This window comes from Anabrus simplex, chromosome X (genome assembly GCF_040414725.1).
Source record: "Anabrus simplex isolate iqAnaSimp1 chromosome X, ASM4041472v1, whole genome shotgun sequence".
Lineage (NCBI taxonomy): Eukaryota > Metazoa > Arthropoda > Insecta > Orthoptera > Tettigoniidae > Anabrus > Anabrus simplex.
The window spans coordinates 219,553,017-219,577,092 of record NC_090279.1 but is presented as its reverse complement, the minus strand read 5'-3'; the positions used below and the strand labels follow the sequence as shown (position 1 = coordinate 219,577,092).

At 38.2% G+C, this 24,076-nt stretch overlaps 1 protein-coding gene across 1 annotated transcript in view; it reads left to right on the top strand.

The window, feature by feature from the left end:
• The window catches only part of LOC136885982 (PHD finger protein 12), a 90,706-nt gene that overhangs the window by 17,599 nt on the left and 49,031 nt on the right, over window positions 1-24,076 (top strand). The window contains exons 3-6 of the mRNA XM_068230705.1: window positions 5,346-5,415; window positions 10,973-11,048; window positions 11,156-11,359; window positions 20,545-20,659. Coding sequence (XP_068086806.1) covers window positions 5,346-5,415; window positions 10,973-11,048; window positions 11,156-11,359; window positions 20,545-20,659 — 465 coding nt within the window. The remainder of the gene's footprint in view (window positions 1-5,345; window positions 5,416-10,972; window positions 11,049-11,155; window positions 11,360-20,544; window positions 20,660-24,076) is intronic.

The window sequence follows — 24,076 nt, the reverse complement described above, 5'->3', positions numbered from 1 at the left end:
CCTTGACCTTATGCTGTTTCAGTCTTTTCAGCAACTAACCTTATCATTAGTGCCTTCTCTTCTTTGCAGAAATTCTCCCCCTATTATTTAAATGTTTCTTTCTTGTCCATTTTTTTCTAGTAGTTAATCAAAACAATGTTAAATAACTTTTAGATATGAGTTAATTCGTTAGAGAAAAATTACATAACACGCGGGAGATGAATTCTATTGCTTCCTGACCCAGGACTTGTTCAGTTGGTTTTTGAAGGAAGTGTAGGTGGTAAGAACGGTAGGGGTAGACCAAGGTATGAATATGACAAGCAGATTAGAGCAGATGTAGGATACAGTAGTTACGTAGAAATGAAAAGGTTAGCACGGGATAGGGTGGCATGGAGAGCTGCATCAAACCAGTCTATGGGCTGATGACTTAAACAACATGCTGCTGTGTAAACCAAATGGGGAAGGTTGGATCACTTTTTAATTTACAGTTTTTCTGTGCAAATTTGCTTAGAGAAATTTTCATTGGTATGGGGAGTTTCGATCAAAGAGAAATTTGTATGAATGCACGGAAAGAGAGATGGAAGAGAAAAGGTAGGTCCAGGAGATAGAAGTTGAGGGCATCCAAGTCAATCGCTGTTGATTTAAGAAGGAGGTTCGCAAAGTGTTTTGTGTGCAGTTACATCGATCTGAAACATGGACATTAAGAAAGAAAGAAACAAAGTATTTGGAAAGTTTTGAAATATGGGTGTGGAAAAGTGAAGTGGACAGATAAAGTGAGAAATGATGAAGGGCTAAGAAAAGTAGGAGAGAAGAGACACCTGATGAAAACATCAAGGAAAACTATCCTGGTTGGGTCACATACTACGTAGAAATTGTCTTCATCAGAGAGGGATGGGGGGAAAAATAGATGGAAGCATAGGAAGAAGAAGGTTTGGAATATTAACAGATGCTAAACAAGGGAGAAGCTATGAACAACTGAAACAAGATGCTTAGGACAGAGAATCATGGAGAATATGCGTTTGATACCTGTTTCAAGACAGATTCGCAGAAGAAGAAGAATTGCACCTATTACACTTCATTTGGGGAATATTTAAAATTCATTTACAGTAAAGCCTGGAAGAAAAGTTAAATTTTCCTGAGGGTCATTGACATTAAAGTATTCTATTCGTTACTTGCTGGCCCCTTACCTGTGCTCTTGAAACCAGTACCCTTGTACAAAACAATACCGTGACCCTTTCTGTCATTTTTATTTCTTAGTTCTACAAAATTTTCCTGGTCACTTTCATGTTGGCCTTGAGGTATTGAAGTATCTGCGTGAATAAAATGAGAGCTAAACTCACTTCAGGCAATACCAGCAACAAATTTGCTAGTAGGCCATATATGTGTAACATTTTGTCCCAGTTGTGTCATTTGGGCTCGTCTGTTGGCCTGGCAACGGCGGAGTTACCAAATAAGGATTGCTAACCCGCTGAGCGATTTCTCCTGTCCACTGAGGTACAGTACCTTAGATCAAAAAGTAACTTTCAATAGAGTGGATTGTAAGGGGATGGGTGGGGGTCTCTCTCTTCGTACACATGGCCTTATAACCAGTTTCTCTCCACCTTTGTAAACTATGAAGAACAAAATAAATACCTTCAACCAGTGTGGCAAACATTTTTCCCTTTGTACTCTTGACATATGCTTTCTGTTCTTGAATTAGATGAAATCATAGTTTCATGCTGGTGCTGCAGCTGATGACACAAGGGATGAAAAAGACAAATCAGTTGAGCTGATTCTCATGTGGCAAGATGCTCTGGCAGCAATCTTTCTGTGCTTCAGGTGATATATAATTGAGTGCAAATCATTTTATAGAAAATGTTATTATTTATTGTTCAGGATTGTGAACAAAACAAGACTATTGTTAACAAGTTCGTTCCTATAAGAATGAAGCATAGTAAGACAAAATTACAGTAAGTTGGTATACAACACATGTAACATTTACAATATTGTATATGCAACATTTCATTAAAAACGTAGAAATTTTGAACATGTTTTGTACCTCTTAATCTGTTCATACTTGGTCATCTTTTGCGCGACTGCTTGAAGATAATTTGACCAGGGTTTTACTGCAATAATCGTAATCGTATGGACTCAGCCGGTGTCAGACTTTCTGAACTTGCCTGTCAGTTATTGGCATTCCAGTTGTGCTATGGAATTCTACTAGACGATTCCTATGAGTTAATTTTAATTTTTTATGACTGGTAAGAACATGGTCTCAGTAGGGTTGTTCAGAAGAAATGGTGTTACATAGCATTGTTCATCAAGATGTTCTGTGCAGTCAGCAAAGTTGTTCTTTGATGGTTGTCGGGAAAGCTAATGTGTAGAGCTATTCTTTCTTAAGTTTTTCAGTAGTTACATTGTTGTATACAAGATAAGGTATACTGGAACACAACATATATTTATTACTTCAATATGACTTTATACAATATATACATGAATTTAACTTAAATTTTTCTTGAAGCTGAGTAAATTCGCAAGTAATTAATCTTGATAGTAGACTGAGAGTCTGTAGAAATGTACACTTTATACACATTAACTTTATGTACACTCGAAGCTATCTTGATGAGATAGTTTGTGAAAGGTAGAGTTCATGATAGTCGAAAACTATCGGTTTTATAAGCGTAACTTGCCATGAAAGTTCCTACTAAAATAATGCAGTTATTTCTATTGGCTTTTCATGAAATGACATGAATATTCACAATTAGAGAATCTAATGTAGGTGTCGGAGCCTGAGTGAGGACTGAGGATGTGTAGAATACAGGCATCGGGGCTCGACGTGGCTGCAGGAACGGGAACTGAGGCAGTGGCCCGAGGTGAAACCTCATACAACCAGAATTCAGTCCACCTGGCCGAGACACATGTTTAAGAGGGATGTTCAGTGTAATCTGGTGCTGGACACTGGGGAGTCCTACTAAGTGGCTGCAAAGTGCTCCTTTTATAGTGCAGACTGACGTCACAAGCAAGCGCACTGGAGTCGTCTCGTAGAGTCTCGCATAATCCAAGCTGCAGCGTGCGCGGTGCTGGCTGGCGCAGAGCTAGGAGGGCGAAAGACACACAACATACATCACCAACCTATTGGCTCCTAGAATTGACAGGCTTCATTTCTTAAAAATGCTTTAAGGGTTTTTCCTGCTCTTAGCTAGTGAATTTTGGAGTGCAGGAGAATGTAAGATAATCCTGCAGAAACTGCACCACTTTTGTGTGGCCTTGTGAACAGCGGCGACCTCTAACAAAATTCATAAATCATCATCATCATTTTCCAGCTCCAGTTTCCTCACTGTGATGTACAAGAGCTCTCCATCTCCTCCTGCCATTGTACATCAGGACATCTTCCCATTTGAGATCTTTCTCCTCCATATTTGATTTTACTGTCTTTATCCAGCATTTTCTTTGCCTTGCCTATGGGCAATAAGGGCAAAGTATTTTCTGGCTGGTATATCACTGATTATTCTTATAATGTGCCGACACCACTCACTTCTTTATTACACTGGTAATAGGGACTTTAGTGCCTATTTACTTCATTCTTAATTTTGTCTTTTGAGTAATTCAATTCATAGCTGTAATGAATGTCTTTTGTGGTGACTGAATACTGCTCTAGTCATTGGTTAATAGAGTACATGCGCCTAAACCGTGTCAGAACTGGTATGAAGTAGGTGTGTTACAGGGTTGTTTTTGCTTTTTTCAGTACCGGAGTAAGTATTTGACTTGATTGTAAAAGATAGATGTTTTCTGTATCCTGCTGAGTATTTCCTGCTAGACAATGTTGTCTTTTGAGTTTGTGCTTCCGAGGTTCGTGTAGTGAGAAACGGATTATAACTTGGTGTCTGCAAAAAAAATTTTGGAAAAAAAAATCAATAAGGCAACACAATTTTACCACCAGGTAAGACACCTGCTGTGGGATGAGCAAATACCCATGAAAACAAAAATGACATTGTACAAGTCCTATTATACACCAATTCTTACATACAGTCTCGAAACCACAACACTGACCAATACAGATAATTCCAAACTTCAGGCAGCTGAAATGAAATTCCTACGCACTATGATCCAGAAAACCAGGAGAGACAAGATTGGGAATGAGAAAATTAGAGAAGAAGTAGGAATAGATGATTCTCTCCTCAATACGGTTCAGATATCAAGACTGAAGTGGTTTGGTCACATGAAGAGGATGTCAGTAAACAGAACTGCAAGGAAGGAATTTGACAGAAAGGTAGAAGGAAGACGACCCATGGGAAGGCCACGAAGGAAATGGATAGATTTAGTTAAGAGCGATGTACTGCTGAGAGGTCATGATTGGGACAAGTTGGTGGAGGAAGAATGGTACACAGGGCGAGTTGGCCGTGCGCGTAGAGGCGCGCGGCTGTGAGCTTGCAACCGGGAGATAGTAGGTTCGAATCCCACTATCGGCAGCCCTGAAGATGGTTTTCCGTGGTTTCCCATTTTCACACCAGGCAAATGCTGGGGCTGTACCTTAATTAAGGCCACGGCCGCTTCCTTCCAACTCCTAGGCCTTTCCTATCCCATTGTCGCCATAAGACCTAACTGTGTCGGTGCGACGTAAAGCCCTTAGCAAGAATGGTACAAGGACAGGATGAGATGGAGGAGGCTCATATACCACACCCGGGAAACTGGAGATGGTTTAGGATGATGATGATGATCTGCGAAATTAATTACTGTGAGTGGTATCAGTTATTCAAATTCATTAAAATATCTGTTGTATCCTGCCTTTTCACGATAATACTAAGTTGCATATTACTTAACTACCATTTGTTTGAATCCTTGAAAAAGGACTTATAAACAGAACAAACTTGATGAGCCTTCGCCTCCCAAGTGACTGTTGTTCATACCAGACAAATGCTAGGGCTGTACCTTAATTAAGGCCATGACCACTTCCTTCTCACTCCTAGCCTTTTCTTATACCATCATCATCATCATAAGACCTATCTGTGTCGGTGCGACATAAAAAAGTTTTTAAAATATGACTGTTATTCAGCCTGAAGGCCTCCAAATTGAGATGATGTGTGCTTAGCATGACTATACTGCTTGTGCAATTGGCTATCCGCTAAAAAAAAATTTCGAAAGGAATCGAAGAACTGTCAGTGCGATAGAAAAAATGCATAGACATTAATGGAGGTTACGTAGGTGTCTGTTAAATATACGTTTATCTTAAGAGGTCTTGTTCATTTACTTGATTGATCTTGTATAAATGGCTACTTTCTGTTGCACTGTCTGGAAGTTGTTCTTTATCTGTTCACTGACTCATCCCCGTAGAGAGTAAAGTGTAAAATAATGATGTTTAATTAGGTTCCTGTTTTTCTCTTCCACAGTGATCCCCCTCTGGACGAAGTGGATATCCCAATAGGTGAATGGTTGTGCCATTGTTGCAGGTTGACAGCGGTAAGATGGAGGCATTTACAGTCTGCATGATAGTTGTAATATATAAAGTAGTAATGTAATTATTATTTTAAAATGTAATCCTTTGTAACTTATCAACAAAGTAAGAAACAAGGTAGGATTCTGAAGTTCAGGGACTTACATTTACTAGAAATACCCATGGCTGTGCTCACACTTAAGTACCAACTGTGAACAGTCACAACATCACCTACTGGAACATTACTTGCACTTCCTACAGATGAGGGTTCCAGAAACCTCACTGTTAACTGTGCTGATGTTACGTGTGCCTGGTGAATAGCAGGGAATTTCCCTGTCTTGTGAGAAATGCTGAGACCAGTAAGCACGTTATTGTCCACTTCGCCACATCTCGGGTGGAAGGGCTCTGGCTTTCTAAGCTCAAGTTGGCAGGTTCCACCTAGGCTCAGTCCAATGATGTTTGAAGGTGTTTGATTATGCCAGCCTATCATGTCTCTTTAATACACAGGAGTTTGATATTTGTACACATTTTAGATAACCCTCCTTCTTTTGTATATTAAAACAGTGATGATAGGAAAATATTATTAAATTGTGTTATAATGAAATCATCACACTACCAATTCTGATTTTAAAATTATTTAATTTTAAATAAACTTCATTCGTTTTCAAAATTAATAGAAATCAATTTAAATAACTCAAATTGCATCCTCTGTCAGTTGGTTACATCTACTGCAAGATAATGTCCATGATAGCTCAAATCCTAGTAACCGTATTGGGCAGCTGGCGCTAGGAAACTATTCGCCCAGTTGAAGGTAAATCAGCCTAATGTGTTTCTAGCTGTCCTCTACATCCTTGCTTAGCTAGTGAGTAAAGTCCATAAAATTAGAGGATATTTGTTTGTTGGTGAGGAAGGTTTCTGTGAATCATATGATTGGAGTGATTTAGAAACTGGCATAGTTAGATTTAAACCCTTCTGCATTCCAAAGCATGGTGTGAAAGATGTTATTATTCTTTTCCTCTGTAATGATCCGCTTTCCTCTAGTAAAATTTACCCCTTTGGTCAGAAGTCTGGTTCATTTGTTTTTTTTTTTTTTTTTTTTTTTTTTTTTCACTGTAAAGGGAACTGCTATTCTTATGGAAGCTATGGGTGAGGTTTCTCTTATGTCATTAATGCCATTTTTGGAAAGATGATTTCTCACTTCGTGTTCAGAAGCATGGTATTTTTCCTGCTATTTTCAGGGTTCCACGTTGCTTCTTAGTTCAAGTGCTGTTTTGCTTCCCCCTCGCATAGTTCAACAATGCTGTTCCTAGTTTTCCAGTATACCACTACTCTGCATCATGGATTTGAGCTTCATAGTGTTGATGTCTTTCCATGTGATAGTTGTCAGGTGTTGTTTCTAGAAATGTCTTCAGCTCCTGTATAGTCGTTTCTGGCTTTGTGTTTGTAAGATGTTCTGACTGTTTTACTGGTACAGTACTTCTAGTATCAGATAATTTTCCGGAGTGATTCTTCATTTCTCTGCAGGTCTGTTTGTTTTCCGACATGCTCTGTTTCACAATTAAGTATTTATTTATTTTCCACCTAGTCGATACAATGATTGCTTAAGGCAACTTTTAATGGTCAAAAGTGGTACATGTTTCGTATATTATCAACATCTTCAGCCACATAACACTGTTTAGATGAAAAATATATAAAATTGACAAAGTAATGCTTTAGATGAACATGTTAATTTTAAGGACACTTCATCTAAAGCATTACTTTGTCAATTTTATATATTTTTCATCTAAACAGTGTTATGTGGCTGAAGATGTTGATAATATACGAAACATGTACCACTTTTGACCATTAAAAGTTGCCTTAAGCAATCATTGTATCGACTAGGTGGAAAATAAATAAATACTTAATTGTGAATCTATTGAAGTGCGATACGGACCATGAAGCTGATTTTATGTAATGCTCTGTTTCATCATTTTATATTCAGGGGGTGCTGTATTTATGTCCAAGGCAGCCATTTGTTACAGAGCCACAGTAAGTTCTTTTACCTGGATTTCTGTAAATGTCCTACTGCACTCGTTTCTGTTATGGTGATAATCGAGTACTATTCTGCATAACTTTGAGTCACATAAGAATGTTTTTTATCTGAACTTGAAATATCATATGAGATATTGAAAAATGTGAGTGAAAGAACTTCAAGTTCTAAGAAATATACAATATTCCCTTGGGAAGTGAAAATTCCTTCTAGATATCAAAAGTTCGAACTGTGGTAGTTCACGGAGGAGACAGATGGTAAACATTGTTACTTTAAATACACATTTGTGGTTTACCGGATGTGTTCATGGTCTCACACTTTTCGATCTGGCTTTGTACATTGTATTATGAATGTACATGAAGTTTTCATCTCCTATGTTAAACTGGATGTGGGGAAGACAAATGCTTTGACCTTATATTTATTATGAATTTCCCTTTTTCAGCTCCAGCCATATTGAGATGTTAATGGCATCTTTTAGACTTCCTCTGACCAACCACCATCCTTTTCTCTTCCAGAGCATTTCAGGTTCTGTCCGAAAGCTTTTTTTACTCTGAGGTAATACGTGATGTCATTTCTTCTCACTGGCTTGGATTGTACTCTCCTGTCTCTTATACACTTCCTCACACGTACTTCTTGGCCTCCTCTAGTCAACCTCCCTAAGTACGAACATTAAAATACCGAGTCAGCTTGTCCAGTTGACCTTGTTCATGCCCCATATCAGCTCCCTGTCCCTATGATTTTCCTTGTGTTACTTTTATGAACAACAATGGCCCTGTCTTCGCTCCCATTCACAGTATTCGATCCAAATTCTTTCTCTGACATGACTTATGATACCGTTGCTCTGGGGATGCTATTGTATGCTTTCTATATTGACAATGTTATCACTGTTTCTCCCTGTGGGTGGAGGCAGTAGAATAACACCCACGGCATCCGTAAGAGGTGGCTAATAGTGGTCCCAGGGGCTCTGAACTTTGGAGCTTGGGTTGGTGACCACAGGGCCCTTAGCCGAGTCCTGGCATTCCTTCCACTTATTTGTGCCAGACACTATTTGGTATTGAGGGCTAGGGAGTATTTCATTTTCACTTCCTTCATGGCCCTTGTCTTTCTATTTATTTATTTTTTTGAAGTGTTGGATCCCTTCCATTTTTTTTCTCTGATTAGTGCTTTATATAGAGGATGGTTACCTAGTTGTACTTCCTCTTAAAACAATAATCACCACCACTCTCTTCTATATTCCCATCGCTTTTCTATCATCTGTCTCGTAATGGGGTTTAGTGTTCATCTTCCACTTTTAAAGTCATATTGCACTACTACTATTTGTCCTCCCATCTTCTCTTTTCTAGTATTCTTTCAAACATGTTTGCTACTTGTAATATTAGCATGATTTGTTAATATTATATACTTTGTTGATGGTATGTCTTCATAATACCTGAGAGGCGTACAGATATATATATATATATATATATATATATATATATAAAATAACTTGTCCTGACTGACTGATTCATCATCGCCGAGCCAAAACTACTCAACATAAAGAAATGAAATTTTGGGGATATATTTATATTACATTGTAGGTGCTCAATAAGTGAGGATTTTTTGATATTCTGACGCTAAGGGGGTGAAAATGGGGGTGAATTTTAAAAATGAGTGTGTGTGTATCTCAAAAATTGAACAGTTTAAAGACATGAAAATTATAATTTGGAATCCCCTTTAAAAATAAAGAAACACCTAATTTTTGTTTTTTTTAAATCCACTTAAGGGGAAGTGTTAAAGGGGGTAAATTAAAAAAAAAAAACATATATACAGTACGTATCAAAAAATTAACATGTTACAGACATGAAAATTGGTATTTGGAATCTTCTTTAAAAATAAGGAAACCCGTATTTTTTGTTTTCGGAAGAATCCTCTAAAGGGGGTGAAAAAAGGTGAGAAAGGTGTTAAATACCTTTTTGAGGATACTTATATCTGAAAAACTGAAGATGTTACAGTCATGAAATTTTTTATTTGGAATCTCTTTTAAAAGTAAACATGTATTTGTTTTGTTTTTTGAAACCTTACTTAGGGGGTGGGGAGGGTGAACAGGCCTGACAAAGGGGGCGAATTATTAAAATGAGTACCTATATCTCAAAAACGGAACATCTTACAGACATAAAAATTGGTATTTTAATCTCTTTTAAAAATAAAGTAACACATACTTTTTTGTTTTTGGAAAAATCACTTTGGGGGGGGGGGGGGGGACTGAAAGTGGGGTTGAATTATTTTTATTAGGGTACTGGTATCTCAAAATCTGAGGAAATTACAGATGTGAAAATAAGTATTTGGAATATCCTTTAAAAATAAAGAAACGCGCATTCTTTTGTTTTCGGAAAATCCAATTAAGGGTGGGTAAATGAATTGAAGAATGAGTTTAATTCATTCTTTGAGGATATTTATATCACAAAAACAAGGGATGTTATGGATATGAACATTGGTATTTGGAATCTCTTTTATAAATAAAGATACACACATTTTTGTTGCGAGGGAGGAATCAACTTAAGGGCGGATTAAAAGGAGTTGAATTCTTTTTATGAGGATTAAAATAAAAAGTGGACTTAAAACAATACACCGCTAAGGGGTTTTGAGTGGGGGATGAGGAATGATGACAAAAATATACGTTTATATGAAACGGTTTGAATTACGAAGTTGAAATGTCAAATGATATCCTGGGTGTTAAATAACAGAAGGTTCGAAACAAATTTAACCCCTCAAGAGAGTTAAACTGGGGGTTAAGGTCCAAAAACAAATATATTAAGTCCTTCCTCCGAAACGGTTTAACGTACAAAGACAAAATTCCAAATAGCGGTATATATTTTAAATCCTAAGTGTGAAATAGGAAATATTTTAAATGTTCCACCGCTAAAATATCAAATGAGGGTAGCTCCATAAACTAAATTATTCATCCCTCCAAAACCGTTTGGCGTACAAAGTTGTAATTTTACGAGAAGGGCCTTCTTTTATGTCCTAGGTTAAAATACTGTATACTTCAAAACATTTCTCCCCTAAGAAGTTTAGATAGTAGTTGACTCTCAAAAACACAATATCTATTCTTCCGAAACCGTTTCAGGCACGAACATAACTGTTCTTTTGAACGGTGGTCTTCTATATCCTAGATTTTCATAAATATTTAAAAACACTCACCCAGGATTAATTTCTCCATTGCTGTTCGACGTACATAATCAAAATTTTACAGGTTGGACGCTTTTACGTCCTAGATGTTAAATCAGATATGGTTTAAAACATTCAAATTTTTTTCCGTACGAGGTTCAAGTGAGTGGTAGATTATAAAATAAAAAATCATTACCCCAAAACCGTTTGACGTACGAAATGAGGACATATTTTACAGGCTCAGCTGACAGTGGACTCTACAAAATGTTAAACTTTGAATAATAACTTTCATTTTAAAGCCGTAGTGAAGCACAGATATCTTGCTAATTGGTTTATAATGAAAATGTAATCTATGTATTATCATTGTTAACTTCTTGTATTATTTTTGCTTATTCTTGTTCCTCCAGAAACAAGCTGAGGAATCTACAAATGGAAATAGCAGTATTACAAAAAATGAATCTAAACCTTCTAAGGACACCAAAGGTAAATATAAAGTGATTGATTTAATGTTGTGATAGTTTGCTACTGTCATAAGTAGAGGAATTAGATTATATTGTAACAAAGTTTGATGTTTATGTGCTCTTGTACAGTTATGCTCTCCCCTGCCAAGAGCAGACTGCGGGGGAAGCGCAACGCCGCGGAGCTGCCCACGAACGAGAGGAGACCGCGGAAGCAAGATCCTGCCGTAACATCTCTGGAACTCCTGGTGAAAGCAGCATCTATGATGAATCCCAAGCAGTTCGAGCTTCCGAGGGAGCTCAGCATGAGTCTTCCATTCCCTGGCACCGACAAAAGTGAGAGGCTAAAACATGTCAATGTTCTCTGAGTAAAATGCCTGCATGAATACTTACCATAGATTTGGTTGTTGTGTGTTGAGGTCTCAGCTCAAAGGCTGGTCTGATTCCCAACTGTACCACCACCCAGACTCACACTGAACAGGTGTAGGAAATTGTTGGGTGAAGTTCCTTCGCTGAGCCAGTTGGTACTGTCTCACATTAATCTGCCAAGCTGTCTGCTGACCCATCGCTAGGATTGCTGATATAAAATGGTATATAGGCATTGCTTGTCACCTTGAGGACAAAAATATTTTGATTTTTGCACATTGTGTTGATACAACCTGCACAGAAAGTATGACACTAGCCACGCTACACGTAATCAGTAGAAGGGATTGGGAATACTTCACAGAATTTCTTATTCTGTGATAGTAGGAAACTAAATACACTAGATGCTAGTGTTCATTTCTTATTAATAATTGTGTATTGCCAGATAACAAAAAAAAAAAAAAAAAGCATATTACTCTCATCATCAATGTTCCACTCCAGTTGCCCGGCTGTGGTTAACAAGCCTCCTCCACTCCTTTCTGTCCTTCCACTTTTCCTACTCCATTACCTCCGCCACATCCAATCCAGCTTCTCTAATGTCCTTCCAAATCTGATCCATCCACCTTCTCAGTCTTCCAACTGATCTTTTTCCCTTAACTTCTTTCCAATTACCTTCTTGCTACCTGCTCCTTTACCATTCTTTTTACATGTCCGAACCATCTCAGTCTTGCTTTCTGTATGTTCTGTACTAACGGTTCTTTATTTAGCTCTTCTCTGATTTTAATATTTTGAATTCTATCTCTTCTTGTCTTTTAAACCGATATTCTTAAAAAATTCATTTCTACTGCTTAGATCTTACTATCTTGTGTCTTATTAGTTACGAGCGTTTCTAGTCCGTATGTTACAATTGGTATGAAATACTGTTTATATAATGTTCATTTCGTTCTCTTGGGTACTTTGTCATCCCATAAAAGCTCTCTGACTTGATGATAAAATGTTGTACCTTTACTTAGTCTGTTATTAATTTCAGATTTCATTACTTCCATTAATAATGCTACCCAGATATGTATTATCCGCACACTTTATCCTGGTGCATTTGCACCCTAGTGCTGAATCGGTCGACATCTGCGATCTTCGAGATTCGTACTGGCAACCTTTGAAACACAAACTATGAATCGCTTAAGCATCGTTGTGCGACATCTGGCGTACACTTTACGTACTAGTACTGTTGTTGTTTACACAGCAAAGCCAAAGTATAGAATTCATGCTAGGAACAAGATTCACATCGAGAAATGTTTTATAATGTTATATAATGTGTATGTGACATAGTTGTTGGCTGAAGATGATAACGGTTTAAAAATTTCATATTGATCGATCATATTCTCGATTCAATTCAGATTTCATTTTCATTCAGTTGGCAGCACTATCGATACCGGGACAGCTCCCTCCTTACTCCTCACCCCCGCACACAAATGCACCAAGATAAAGTGTGTGGATAATACACTCTCTAACCGTTCTCAGTCTATGTTCACTTGGCGTCTCTTTTTCTCTTTTCCACAGTGCATGACAACAGTTTTCTTTTTTACTGCTTACCATTCCAAACTCCTTCACATTTTCATTCCAAATGTCCAATCTCCCTTTCTCCAAATCAACACCATCTGCAAATACCAAAGCATTTGCTTCATCACTACTGATACTTTGCTTTAAACATTTTACGTCTTACTTTTAAACAGTGTATAATATTTATACAAGGTTTATACACTTTTTATGTGAAATTCGTTACTAATAAACCGTGTATAAGCCTCCTGTATTCATTGAATTGCTTATACAGACCAGGACCCTTGTATAAGCGTTATATAGCAGCGAGTAGCGGAAAAAGAATGAGTAAGTCGTTTATTTTCGTGGTATTTACTGTCTGCAGTAATATAATCGTGGTGAAATATTCAACTTATCCATTTAACATTGAACACACATTGAAAGAATGGACGATAACATTGATGATCTTCACGGTATTTTAAACATAGAAGACTTACACCATTTGTAGGTTATGGAGGCTAGACATCTTCGTAAAGTAAAACACTTTAAAGAGACTGAATGACAATGAATAATTATAAAAGAAATTATGGTTGGGCATCTTTTTGTGTAATAATGTGTTACTGCTAATAGACTGTTGAAATTGCGAGTTTATTATACATTATCTGCCTCCACAAAGATCTTTCTCAAATTTGAGTATAAAAGGGGACATATTCCATGATATAAAAATGGTATAACTTGAAAACCATACTTAATATGATTTCCATACTTTGTAGTTGAATACGCAGAAATATGATGTATAAATGCCTAATAGAAACTTTTTTGATCAAACCTTTCTTTTAGCTACCAGAAAGTTTCTCCTTTCTCCTGAAAAGTAAGGATTTTGGAATGTGTACCCTTTTCAACTCGCCGATTCAATTACAATTGCTTACGTTTTCCATACTATCCCATTTAGGAGCTCTTGATTTTTGCTTTAGCTTTTCCATTTCTTTCGTGGCATTCATTACGCAAGCAAGCTGAAGAAATGTTGATATCAGTAGAAGCCAATTTCCAGCTGTCTCACTTTGTGTTGCCACTGCCTTTTCGATATGCCGTGCTACTGCGCGACTTTCCAGAAAGTTTTGCCTGTAGATAACCAGCAGACGTGATCATAAATGCGGTGAACGTGCAAAATACATCGGTGAACTGCAGGAAAACATTCCTACGACTTGGAACGAGTGTTATACATGCTGTGTAGTAATACAATGCGTATACCACGTTTATTAGTAAGAAAAATACCGTATTTACGCGAATAATCCCCGCACCCTAACTTTAGGTAGGCTTATTTTGAAAAAAAGAAATGCCAACTTTGACGCAAAAAACCGCATCTGAATTTCTTGCCTCAAATTTTTAAAAAAATGTGCAGGTATTTTTCGCATATATACAGTATACAACGCTTGTACAGGGTTTATTCACTGTATAACAAGTGTTAAACAACTGTATAAGGACTTTTTATTAGTAAGACGGTTCATGATTTCATCCATCAATGTAAAAAACTATAATGATGACAGTGCACTTCCTTGCTGAGACTTTTTTTTTTTTTTGTATAAAATGTTTCAGAGTCAGCACTCCCCACTTGTACACCGCTTTTACTCTCATGATACAACATTTTTATCTTGTTAATTGATTTTGGTACATTCCTTTTCAGTAGGCATTCCTATACATGTTTTCTCTTAACTGTATAATACGCTATTTCCAAATCCAAAAATACGAAAGATGATTTCCTTGTTCCTTTCCAGATGTTTTTCCATTATCGTTCACACTGTAAATATCAAGTCTATTGTTGATCTATTCGGTCTAAAGCCGTATTGTTCTTCCTCTGTGTTTCTGTTATATCCCTCAGTTATAGCTCTATAATTTTCACATTTCTTCCTATTTCGTTTTTTGAACAATGGTACAATGCTTCCTTGTTGCCAGTCTTCAGGTATCCTTTCATCCTTCCATATGGCATTGAGGGCTCTGTGTAGCCACTGTAGTCCAATGCTTCCTGCTGCCTTAATCATATCAGCATTGTATTTGTCTTTTCCACTTGCTTTACCTTTGGTCATTGCTTTAACTTTCAAGTTCCAACCATGTTATCGGGTTCTCTACTTTTTCTCCATCTATTATTTCCATTTCCTTATCTACTTCCTCCGAGCAGTCATCCTCATTATAAAGTTTTCCGAAATACTTTGCCATGACCTTCTGAAGACCCTTTTCGTCATGTACTATGGATCCATCTTCTCTCTCCAATGCCTTGATTTTTTCTTGATTTATTCTTTTCAATGTTATTACTCTGTATAATTGTTTCTGATTTCCTCGACTATCTTGCTAAGTTTCGTATTTAAACTCTCCCCAACGTCTCTCCTTCTCTTCCTTGATACTCCTCTTTACTTGGAGTTTCAATGTTTTGTATTCCACATGTAACCTTTCTGTCTTATTCTCATACCTCGGATACGTTTTTTGCTTTTCCTTATCCATTTCTTTCTTCACCTTGTTCCTTTCTTTTATTTATTTTTTTATTTTTTTGTCCACCACCGTGTCTCCTTTCCTTTAACCTGTGCTTTTGTTTTCCCGCGTACCTCAATTGCTGCTTCCACAAATGTCTGTCGTAAATTGTCCTGCTCGTCTTCTCCACTTCGTATTTCTGTATTAGGCAACTTCCTTTTTATACAATCTTGGAATGCCATTCTTCTATCCTCCTCCTCCTTCAATTCCCAGATCCTGATCTTTGGTTTCTTCTTCAGTACAGTTTTAGGGATTTTTACTTGTTTTAATTTCACAATCAATAATCTATGATCACCCTCCATTCTTTCACTGGAGATTATCTTCATATCTTCCCCATTCTCGGTCTGTTATTATAAAATCGATGAGTGTTCCGTACTGTCCATCCCAACTATATTGGCTGATCTTATGGCTATTCCTCTTCATAAACCCTGTGTTCTTTATTATCAGGTTATTTGTGATACAGAACTCAAACAGTTGCTCTCCATTTTCATTTCTATTGCCATACCCATATGGGCCCAGAACATTCTCATATCCCATTCTATCAGTTCCCACATGAGCATTCAGATCTCCCATTATCATCATCCCATCTCCAATAATATGCGTTTCCAGTTCATCGAGGAACTCTTCTTTTTCTTCCACGCTACGTCCTGTCTGTGGAGCGTACACCTGTACTATCTTCAGTAGTTCCTTGTTTACATGTATGTGCATTATTATAATTCTTTCATTTACATACTCAACTTCAGCTATTGGTTCAACATTCTGATTCACTATAAATCCCACTCCATTTCTTTTCTCTTTTCTGTGAACCCTTTCTTAGTTTCTCCATTCCTTTCCCTTTCCATTTTACTTCACTTAATCGTAGGATGTCGAGTCTTTGTCTCTCCATTAGGTCAATCTATTCATTTTCCTTCCCATTCATTGTTAAAATATTTATTGTTCCAAATTGGGTTTTGTTCTCTGATCTAACACTGGCATGAACATCAGCATTAGCATCATACTGTGCAACTGTAGTCAGAGCCTTGTCAATTCCATTTCCATTTTTAAACTTCCATCCGAGGCTTGTATTATAGTTGAAAGCAAGTAAAAATTTACTCATCTGCTGACCTGCTAAGCCTAACACATCTGGGATTTTCTTTCGAGGTTTACTCCCTTAGCCTTTGAAGATCCCTCTTTTCCACAAGGCTGTGGTTTCCTCTTCTAATTTTCCCCAGAGAGGATGGGTTGGCTCATCCACCATCTTCGCCATTCCTAAGGTCTCCTTCAGTGCCTAAGATGCTGTTAAGGTCTTCACCCGTAACCCTGGGCATGGGTTCCACGTTATACCCCGTGAGACTGGGTCCCAGCCTGAACTTAGCTCTCCTTCACACCAGCCTACTGATGTGGAGGATACCCACCCACACTAATAAGGGTAAAAGAAACATGTATTTTATACTGACGATTATATATTATTATTATTATTATTATTATTATTATTATTTTGATCACCCTCTGTAGAGTACATTGAATCAGTCCTTTCTCTGTGTGTTGTTTTTTTCTTAGTATTTCTTCATTCTTTCCAATCTTTGTTTCCTCTTCATCTTCCCAGATAATAGGTTTGGTTTTTAATGTAGATTTGTTTCGGAACCTTATATTTTCATCTTTAGTTATTACTTTAGCTGTTCGATTGAATAGTGAATTATCTGTAATTTTTAATTCTACTATGTCTTTTTCAGTTTCCTTAAACCAGTTGCGGTTACGGAAGAATGTTAATGTTTTGGAGTTCATTCTGAGAAGATGACTGAAAATTTATCCTTCTTTTTCACATTGTATCCGAGAGTTTTTCAATTTTCTTGTAGTCTTTTATTCTTGATATGTATTATCTTATTATCCTGAAATTTTGGTCCTATGAACTTTCTTAACATTTTCCTTTCTTTTAGCTCGAGTTTCTCCACCTGGCCTCTGAAGTTCATGTTTGATGTCTCTGCTGCGAATAGTCACTGTTTTATAATGTTTAATTTTGCAACCCCAGGAAAGGGATTTCTTGCTGTATGTATCTTTTGTTAGTTGGAAGACCATTTCAAGTTGTTGTTTTTTCCCCCCTGGATTCCATTGCCTTGCATTCTACAGCATTCCAACTAATCCATTCTCTGAGATATTTGAATTCCTTTACTATTTCAGTGTTTTGTTCTTGGACCCTGAGGTATTTATGTGGGTGTTTGTCATTTTTTGTTTTAAGAAGATATGAAGACCTATTTTAGCTCTTTATTTCTCTAGTTCAAGGATTTCCTCCGTTGTTTGAGCAGACAAGGCCATATCATCTGCAAAAGCAATACAATTGATTTTAAGGTTCTTCTTTTTTGCAACCCAGTCTAATTCCACTCTTTGTATTATTATCGCTTGATGAATGAACACGTGACTGCAGTAACTGCCGAAATAAACTTTTTGCTCATATGAAGTGAAAATGAGAATCCGCAGGATGTTTCCAGTCATTCGACCGGGTGAGGAATGGAATGAATGAAGCCTCCATCTAGCGACGAGGATAGGAATTGTGCCGGCTGCTGAAGCCTGTCGCACTCCTCTGGGGCAATAGTTAATGAATGACATGAAATGATATTGGAGAGTGTTGCTGGAATTAATTATGACCGGGAAAACCGGAGTACCCAAAGAAAAACCTGTCCCGCCTCCGCTTTGTCCACCACAAATATCGCATGGAATGACCGGAATTTGAACCACGGAACACAGCAGCGAGAGGCCCCCTGAGCCACGGAGGCTCTTCGTGTGAAGTAATATTTAAAAATCAAAAACAAATAGAATTGTCTGCTTTTTATTAGCAAATGACAGTGATCACTGCCCATCTAGTGGTCGGGATGGTTAGCAGGTTTGAGTATCGTGGGTTGAAAGAATTTTTCCCATTGGAATGTTTGATAAGAGAGGTGGTGGTATATGATCCTTATCACTAAATTGCCTGCCAAAAAGAGCTAAGCTCTCTGTGGTTCTTATATGCAGTAAGTTTATAGATGAAGGTGTTTAGCTTTGAGAGGAGTAGGCTTTGTTTCACTCTACACAACATGCACTCATCACAGTGAACACACAAACTCCTTCGCCACTTAGGCAAGGAGTAATTAAAAGATGTAACCTTTTATACAAAACAGTAGGAATATCACCTCATCTTGCTCTGGACGTACGCTCACCGAGGCAGGGAGAGGAGGGGTGGAAAGTCCATGTTAAACGACCAAAAATCGGAATGTGGATGAGAAGTTAGCAAGTTTTTATCTGTGTGCCATTTTCCATACGATAAAAGCCTAAGGATCTGTCTGAAGGAAGCAAACGATTTGTAATATCCCAATCACCTGAAGAGGATACCTCTCACCAAATATGGGTCCAGGCCGTTACCGTTTACAGTAGAGTTCTAATTTAGAAACCCTGGGATTCACATCATTTGAGAAAAACGTTTGATCTAGGACAAGACTTGCATACTCCACAGGAAAGTAGTCGAGAGCAACGGGAAGCAGATGACTCCATGGTGCTTGTTCACCATTTAGAAGACGTTCATCAGCAAAGCAAACAGTTTGGCTTTAGAATAAACATTTAAAAAGCGGCAACCAACTCTGTCATCGCCCTGGACAGAAACACCATCACAGTAAAACAGAACATCACGACTATAGGATGCTTTCGTACATTAAGTCTGGCTCAACAGAGTCCACACCAAAAGTTTAAAATTCCAGAAATACGCTTCTTGCGAAGCTGATTCTTTTTTTTTCCCCCTAGTTGGTTAACGTCGCACCAACACAGATAGGTCTTATGGCGATGATGGGACAGGGAAGGGCTAGGATTGGGGAAGGAAGCGGCCATGGCCTTAATTAAGGTACAGCCCCAGCATTTGCCTGGTGTGAAAATGGGAAACCACGGAAAACCATTTTCAGAGTTGCCGACAGTGGGATTCAAACCTACTATCTTCCAAATACTGGATACTGGCCGCACTTAAGCGACTGCAACTATCGAGCTCGGTGAAGCTGATTCTGGTTACCATGACCGTTACTTGCTAAGGCCAAACTGTTTCTGGGCTGACACCATATGATGACAGTTATTGTCACTTTTTCCATGTTAGAATCTATATTTTAAGAGATTTCACTTCGTAAGTTATCTTCCATCACCTCTCACTGAGCAAGTTGGCCATGTGGTTACGGATGTGCAGCATTCAGGAGATGGTGGGTCGAACCTGTCGGCAGCCCTAAATATGATTTTCCATGGTTTCCCATTTTCACACCAAGCGAATGTTGGGGCTGTACCTTAAATTAAGGTCATGGCTGCTTCCTACCCCCTCGTAACCCTTTCCTAACCAATCGTCGCCATGAGACCTATCTGTGTCGGTACGACCTAAAGCAACTAGCAAACAAATTAAGTTTTAAAAAAGTACCTCTAATTTTTTGACATACTGTGTAGTATGTCTGTATATATGGCGTACTACAAACAATGTATATCCTGGGATAAGGATTTTGTGGTGGTGTTTTTTCATGGCTTCCTGGAGCAAATAGCTATTGAAATGAATATTCAACAATGACCCTCTTTGACTTTTCTCAGATTTAGTGCTGTGTACTCTATATTCAAAGCTTTTTTTTTTTTCTTATCTTGACTTGCCAATAATTGTAGCAGTACTAGAATTGACATCGTAGCCTATAAGGGATCGGACTGCATAGTATACATTGTAGACCGCACAGTTCCAATGACCAGCCAGAAGACGTTGAAAGGGAAAAGAAGCTGATATATGAAAAACCATACCTGATTATAAACATAAATTTGGATTAACCGCGAGGCTTCATGGGACTATTCCTTGATTCAGAGTAAATATTTGGAAGCACTTTAATTTAGACTTTCCAGAATTGCTGGCTATATCATTGTTAAGTTTACAAGGCTCAGTTTCATTGCTATCAGTTATAATTCTTGTATTTTAGTGACATTTTACAAATAATGTAATCAACAAATTACCATTGTAAGCTTAAGTTATAAATTTCACAAAATCTGTCCATTGTGGCATCCTTCAATTGAGGAAAGTTTTTGTGAATAAAATCTCTCTCTCTCTCTGTTGATTTATTGGTAAACTGCCCATATTTTTGTTTCAGATCCAGCTCCAAGCAAGGTTATATCTCGGCGGAATTCAGTGGCCAAGAAGAAACCGTACGAGCTGGACAATGGAATGGTACCATTGCCCGTCAAGGTGTGCTTCGAGTGTCGGAAGTAAGGCTTGTGAAATTGTATGTGTGTTTATTGAACATCTTGAAGTGTTTAGACTGTAAGGTTCAACACTTGTTGAAAATAAGATGAACCACTGTGAGATGTTTCATCTTTGCTGATGTATTTTCATCATTAATGTCAGAAGTCTTAATTCGTTTGTGGCAGGTATGTTTTTTAAATACAGTGAAACCTTCATTCTCTGTTTTTCAAAGGACCATGAAAATAAAACGTACAGCACGGGAAAATGGAAAATCCAGGAATGAGTGAAAACCATCAACAATTTGGCTAAACATCACAAAAATGAAATATGTATAACTATAATCTTACAAAAACTCCTAAACCAAACCAAACTACAGCCCCAGTGGGACTTAGCCTGCCAAGCGACCGCTGCTCAGCCCGAAGGCCTGCAGATTACGAGGGGCACATGGTCAGTGCGACGAATCCTCTCGGCCGATATTCCTGGCTCTGTAGATCGGGGTCACCGTCTCACCATTAGATAGCTCCACAATTAAAGGTAATCACGTAGGCTGAGTGGACCTGGAACCAGACTTATATCCAGGTAAAATTGTCTGACCTGGTCGCAATCGAACCCGGGCCCTCTGGACGAGAGGCGGGCTTGTTAGACCGCGAAACTGCATTTATTACCGGTATGCGAGTTCAAAATCTTGAAACTTTATATTCAGTTTTACAGGGGAATCTTCGTCAGTTTCCTGTGAAAACTTCTTTCAGTTCAGCAACTTTGATTAGGCTAGCCAAACTCTTCAAAAAATCTAATAACGTTGCAAGTGATAAAAATCATTGTTATCCGTATTGAAGATACTGAATGTAGGATGCTAAAAGGTTTGTTTTTTCCACCTATTCAATACATATCTGTCTGTTAGGTCATCAGCCCAGAGGCTGGTTGGATCCTCAAATAGCACCACCAAAGGTTATGCGGTTATAAGGAAACCACAAAAACCAATGTCAACACCGAAATGAGGCGTACTAGGCAAGACTAGGAGTGAGATAGTTTGCCATTGCTTTCCTCACTGGGTCAGAAAGTGCTATTGCAGCATGACTGACCCTATGAGCAGCACCTTTCATAACACTCAGATGCACTAGTCGTGCTCTGAATGTCATTAGTCAGCACCACCAATACCCCAGCAGGTTCCATATTGTCACAGCCATGGATGAGACTGGGACTTCGGTGGAAGCTACACTTTACTCTGGCCTGTGCCAAGAGATGGATACAAAAGTACTGCATCCATCATGAAATGGCAGCAGGCAATCAATACATATAAATTTTATAAATTAGGAATTTATTATTGATTCCACTTGAGACATGTTTCGCCCTTCATTGAGGGCATCATCAGTCAAAATATCACCTCAAGGTAAAAAATCAGGTAACTGGTTAGTAGTTGACATGTACAAAATAATACATATTATTAATACAACTACAAAAATTAAGTATGGGAAATAGTTGTACAAAAGTGATGGTTGAACATATAGGTTTATAGATGAAAAGTCAGCACCAATGCCTAAAATTAACATAGTAGAGTTCGGCAGTGGTGCTCTGGAGAAACAGTTGACGCATTCATAGGAAAATAAAAAGTTTAAAAATATTTACATTATAACAATTAAGGGAGAAAAGGTGTAGTGTTCGGCGTCAATGTTTGTAACCATACAGTATTTACATTGTTCAATTGAACAGTTGAGATAAAGTTTTAAAAATATTTACATTATACCATTCAGCGTAAATGTTTGTAATAAAAACTAATGTCAATAGTTGGTAACTATATAGTAATTACATTATCTAATTGAATAGTTGAGAATTTACAATTATATACATAATTACACAAGAGCAGCTGGTGTGCAAGGATAAAAAATTTTCAGTACCAAGTGTGTCCTGATGTTTTAGAGGTTGGAAGAAGGAATTAGCATTGACATTTCAGAAATATGTAGAGCAGTTTATTTTAGTTAAAATCACCGGGGGTAGGGAAATATTTCATAGCCAAATGAGGTTTTATAGGCATCAAGCTGAAAGATTTCCAGTTGCAGCGCCGAGATCGGTACGGAGACTGGTCAGTGTGGATGGAGATTCATGGGTATTCCGTGCGTTTGAACGGCAACAATGGTGACAGCTATTAGTGGGTAATTGCTAATTAGGAAAATGTTGCGGGTTGAAACTTTCGCTTATTCTTTTAGTTGACTTCTGTAGCATCGAATGTGATGTGAAGACATCGGTGTGAAATGCCGGTGAGACAAATTGATATTGTTCAGTGGAATAAAGTATGGCGGACTTCGGGATGAAGTTATTGTTTTTTACTGGTCTGGTGAGATAGAATAGAGTTGCTTGTGTTGTGAACTGCTGTGGAGAGATTAGAATGTATACGGCAACTGCAAAGTCAGAGCGTTAAAGCTGGGGTGAGGCATCTTCTCATTCTGACTGCGAAGATGAGCCGTAGTGGCACGCCATATTTGTGCCGATGTGCGCTGGGTTCCGGCGTGTTGTTGAAAGTTGTATTGTATGCAGTGGAAGTTATCTGTAATTGAGATGTTAATAGTATTGGTTAGTGTGTAAGAAAGGTTTATGGTAATTAATGAAGAGTGAATGTTATGTTACATACCTGATGTGTCGCTGAGAGGTAATTGTTGATGAGTATTGGTGGACTATGAAGGAGGCTCAGTCGGTAATACGCACATGCGGTTAGCAATGGCGGCGGGAGGGGTGGAGAGCTTTGGGGGGGAGGGGCATGGGCGGAGTCATGCGCAAAGGTGAGCTGTCAGAATAGAGGAAGGTAGAGTGGAGGGGCGAGCTTGTTGTGTATTGCGAGTGCAGGTTGATGTAGTGTTGGTTTATAAAAAGAGGGGGGGGGGGGCGTATAAGGAACCGAAAGTTACGCGGATAATATTGATGCCTATTTGTTAATGTGATGAATGTTATTTGCTTAACAATCCTAAAAAAAAATCGAGAAAGGCAAACTAATGACTGAGTTTGAGAACCTATACATCTATCTAGACCAACACTTCAACAAAGATAAAAACCTCAATGAGATAATAGATTTAAAAAAACCCCTTTATGAACAATTTCCCACCTTACTACAAAAATAAATTTTCAAGGCAACAGCTTGTCTAAAATCTTCAATACCACATTAACTAACTCACCCAGCACGTCGACAATTACCCCCCCCCCTACCCCCCACCTCCCCCTTTCCGACCAATTCCCCCACACACAACGACAGCAAGCCCACACATCCTCCCACCCAAGCACCTCCCCCTCCACCACGACCCCACCGATACAACACGAGAAATAAGAACCACTCGACCTTCAAAAACAATACAACACCCAACACAAGCAAATAACATTCATCACATTAACAAATAGGCATCAATATTATCCGCGTAACTTTCGGTTCCTTATACCCCCCCCTCTTTTTATAA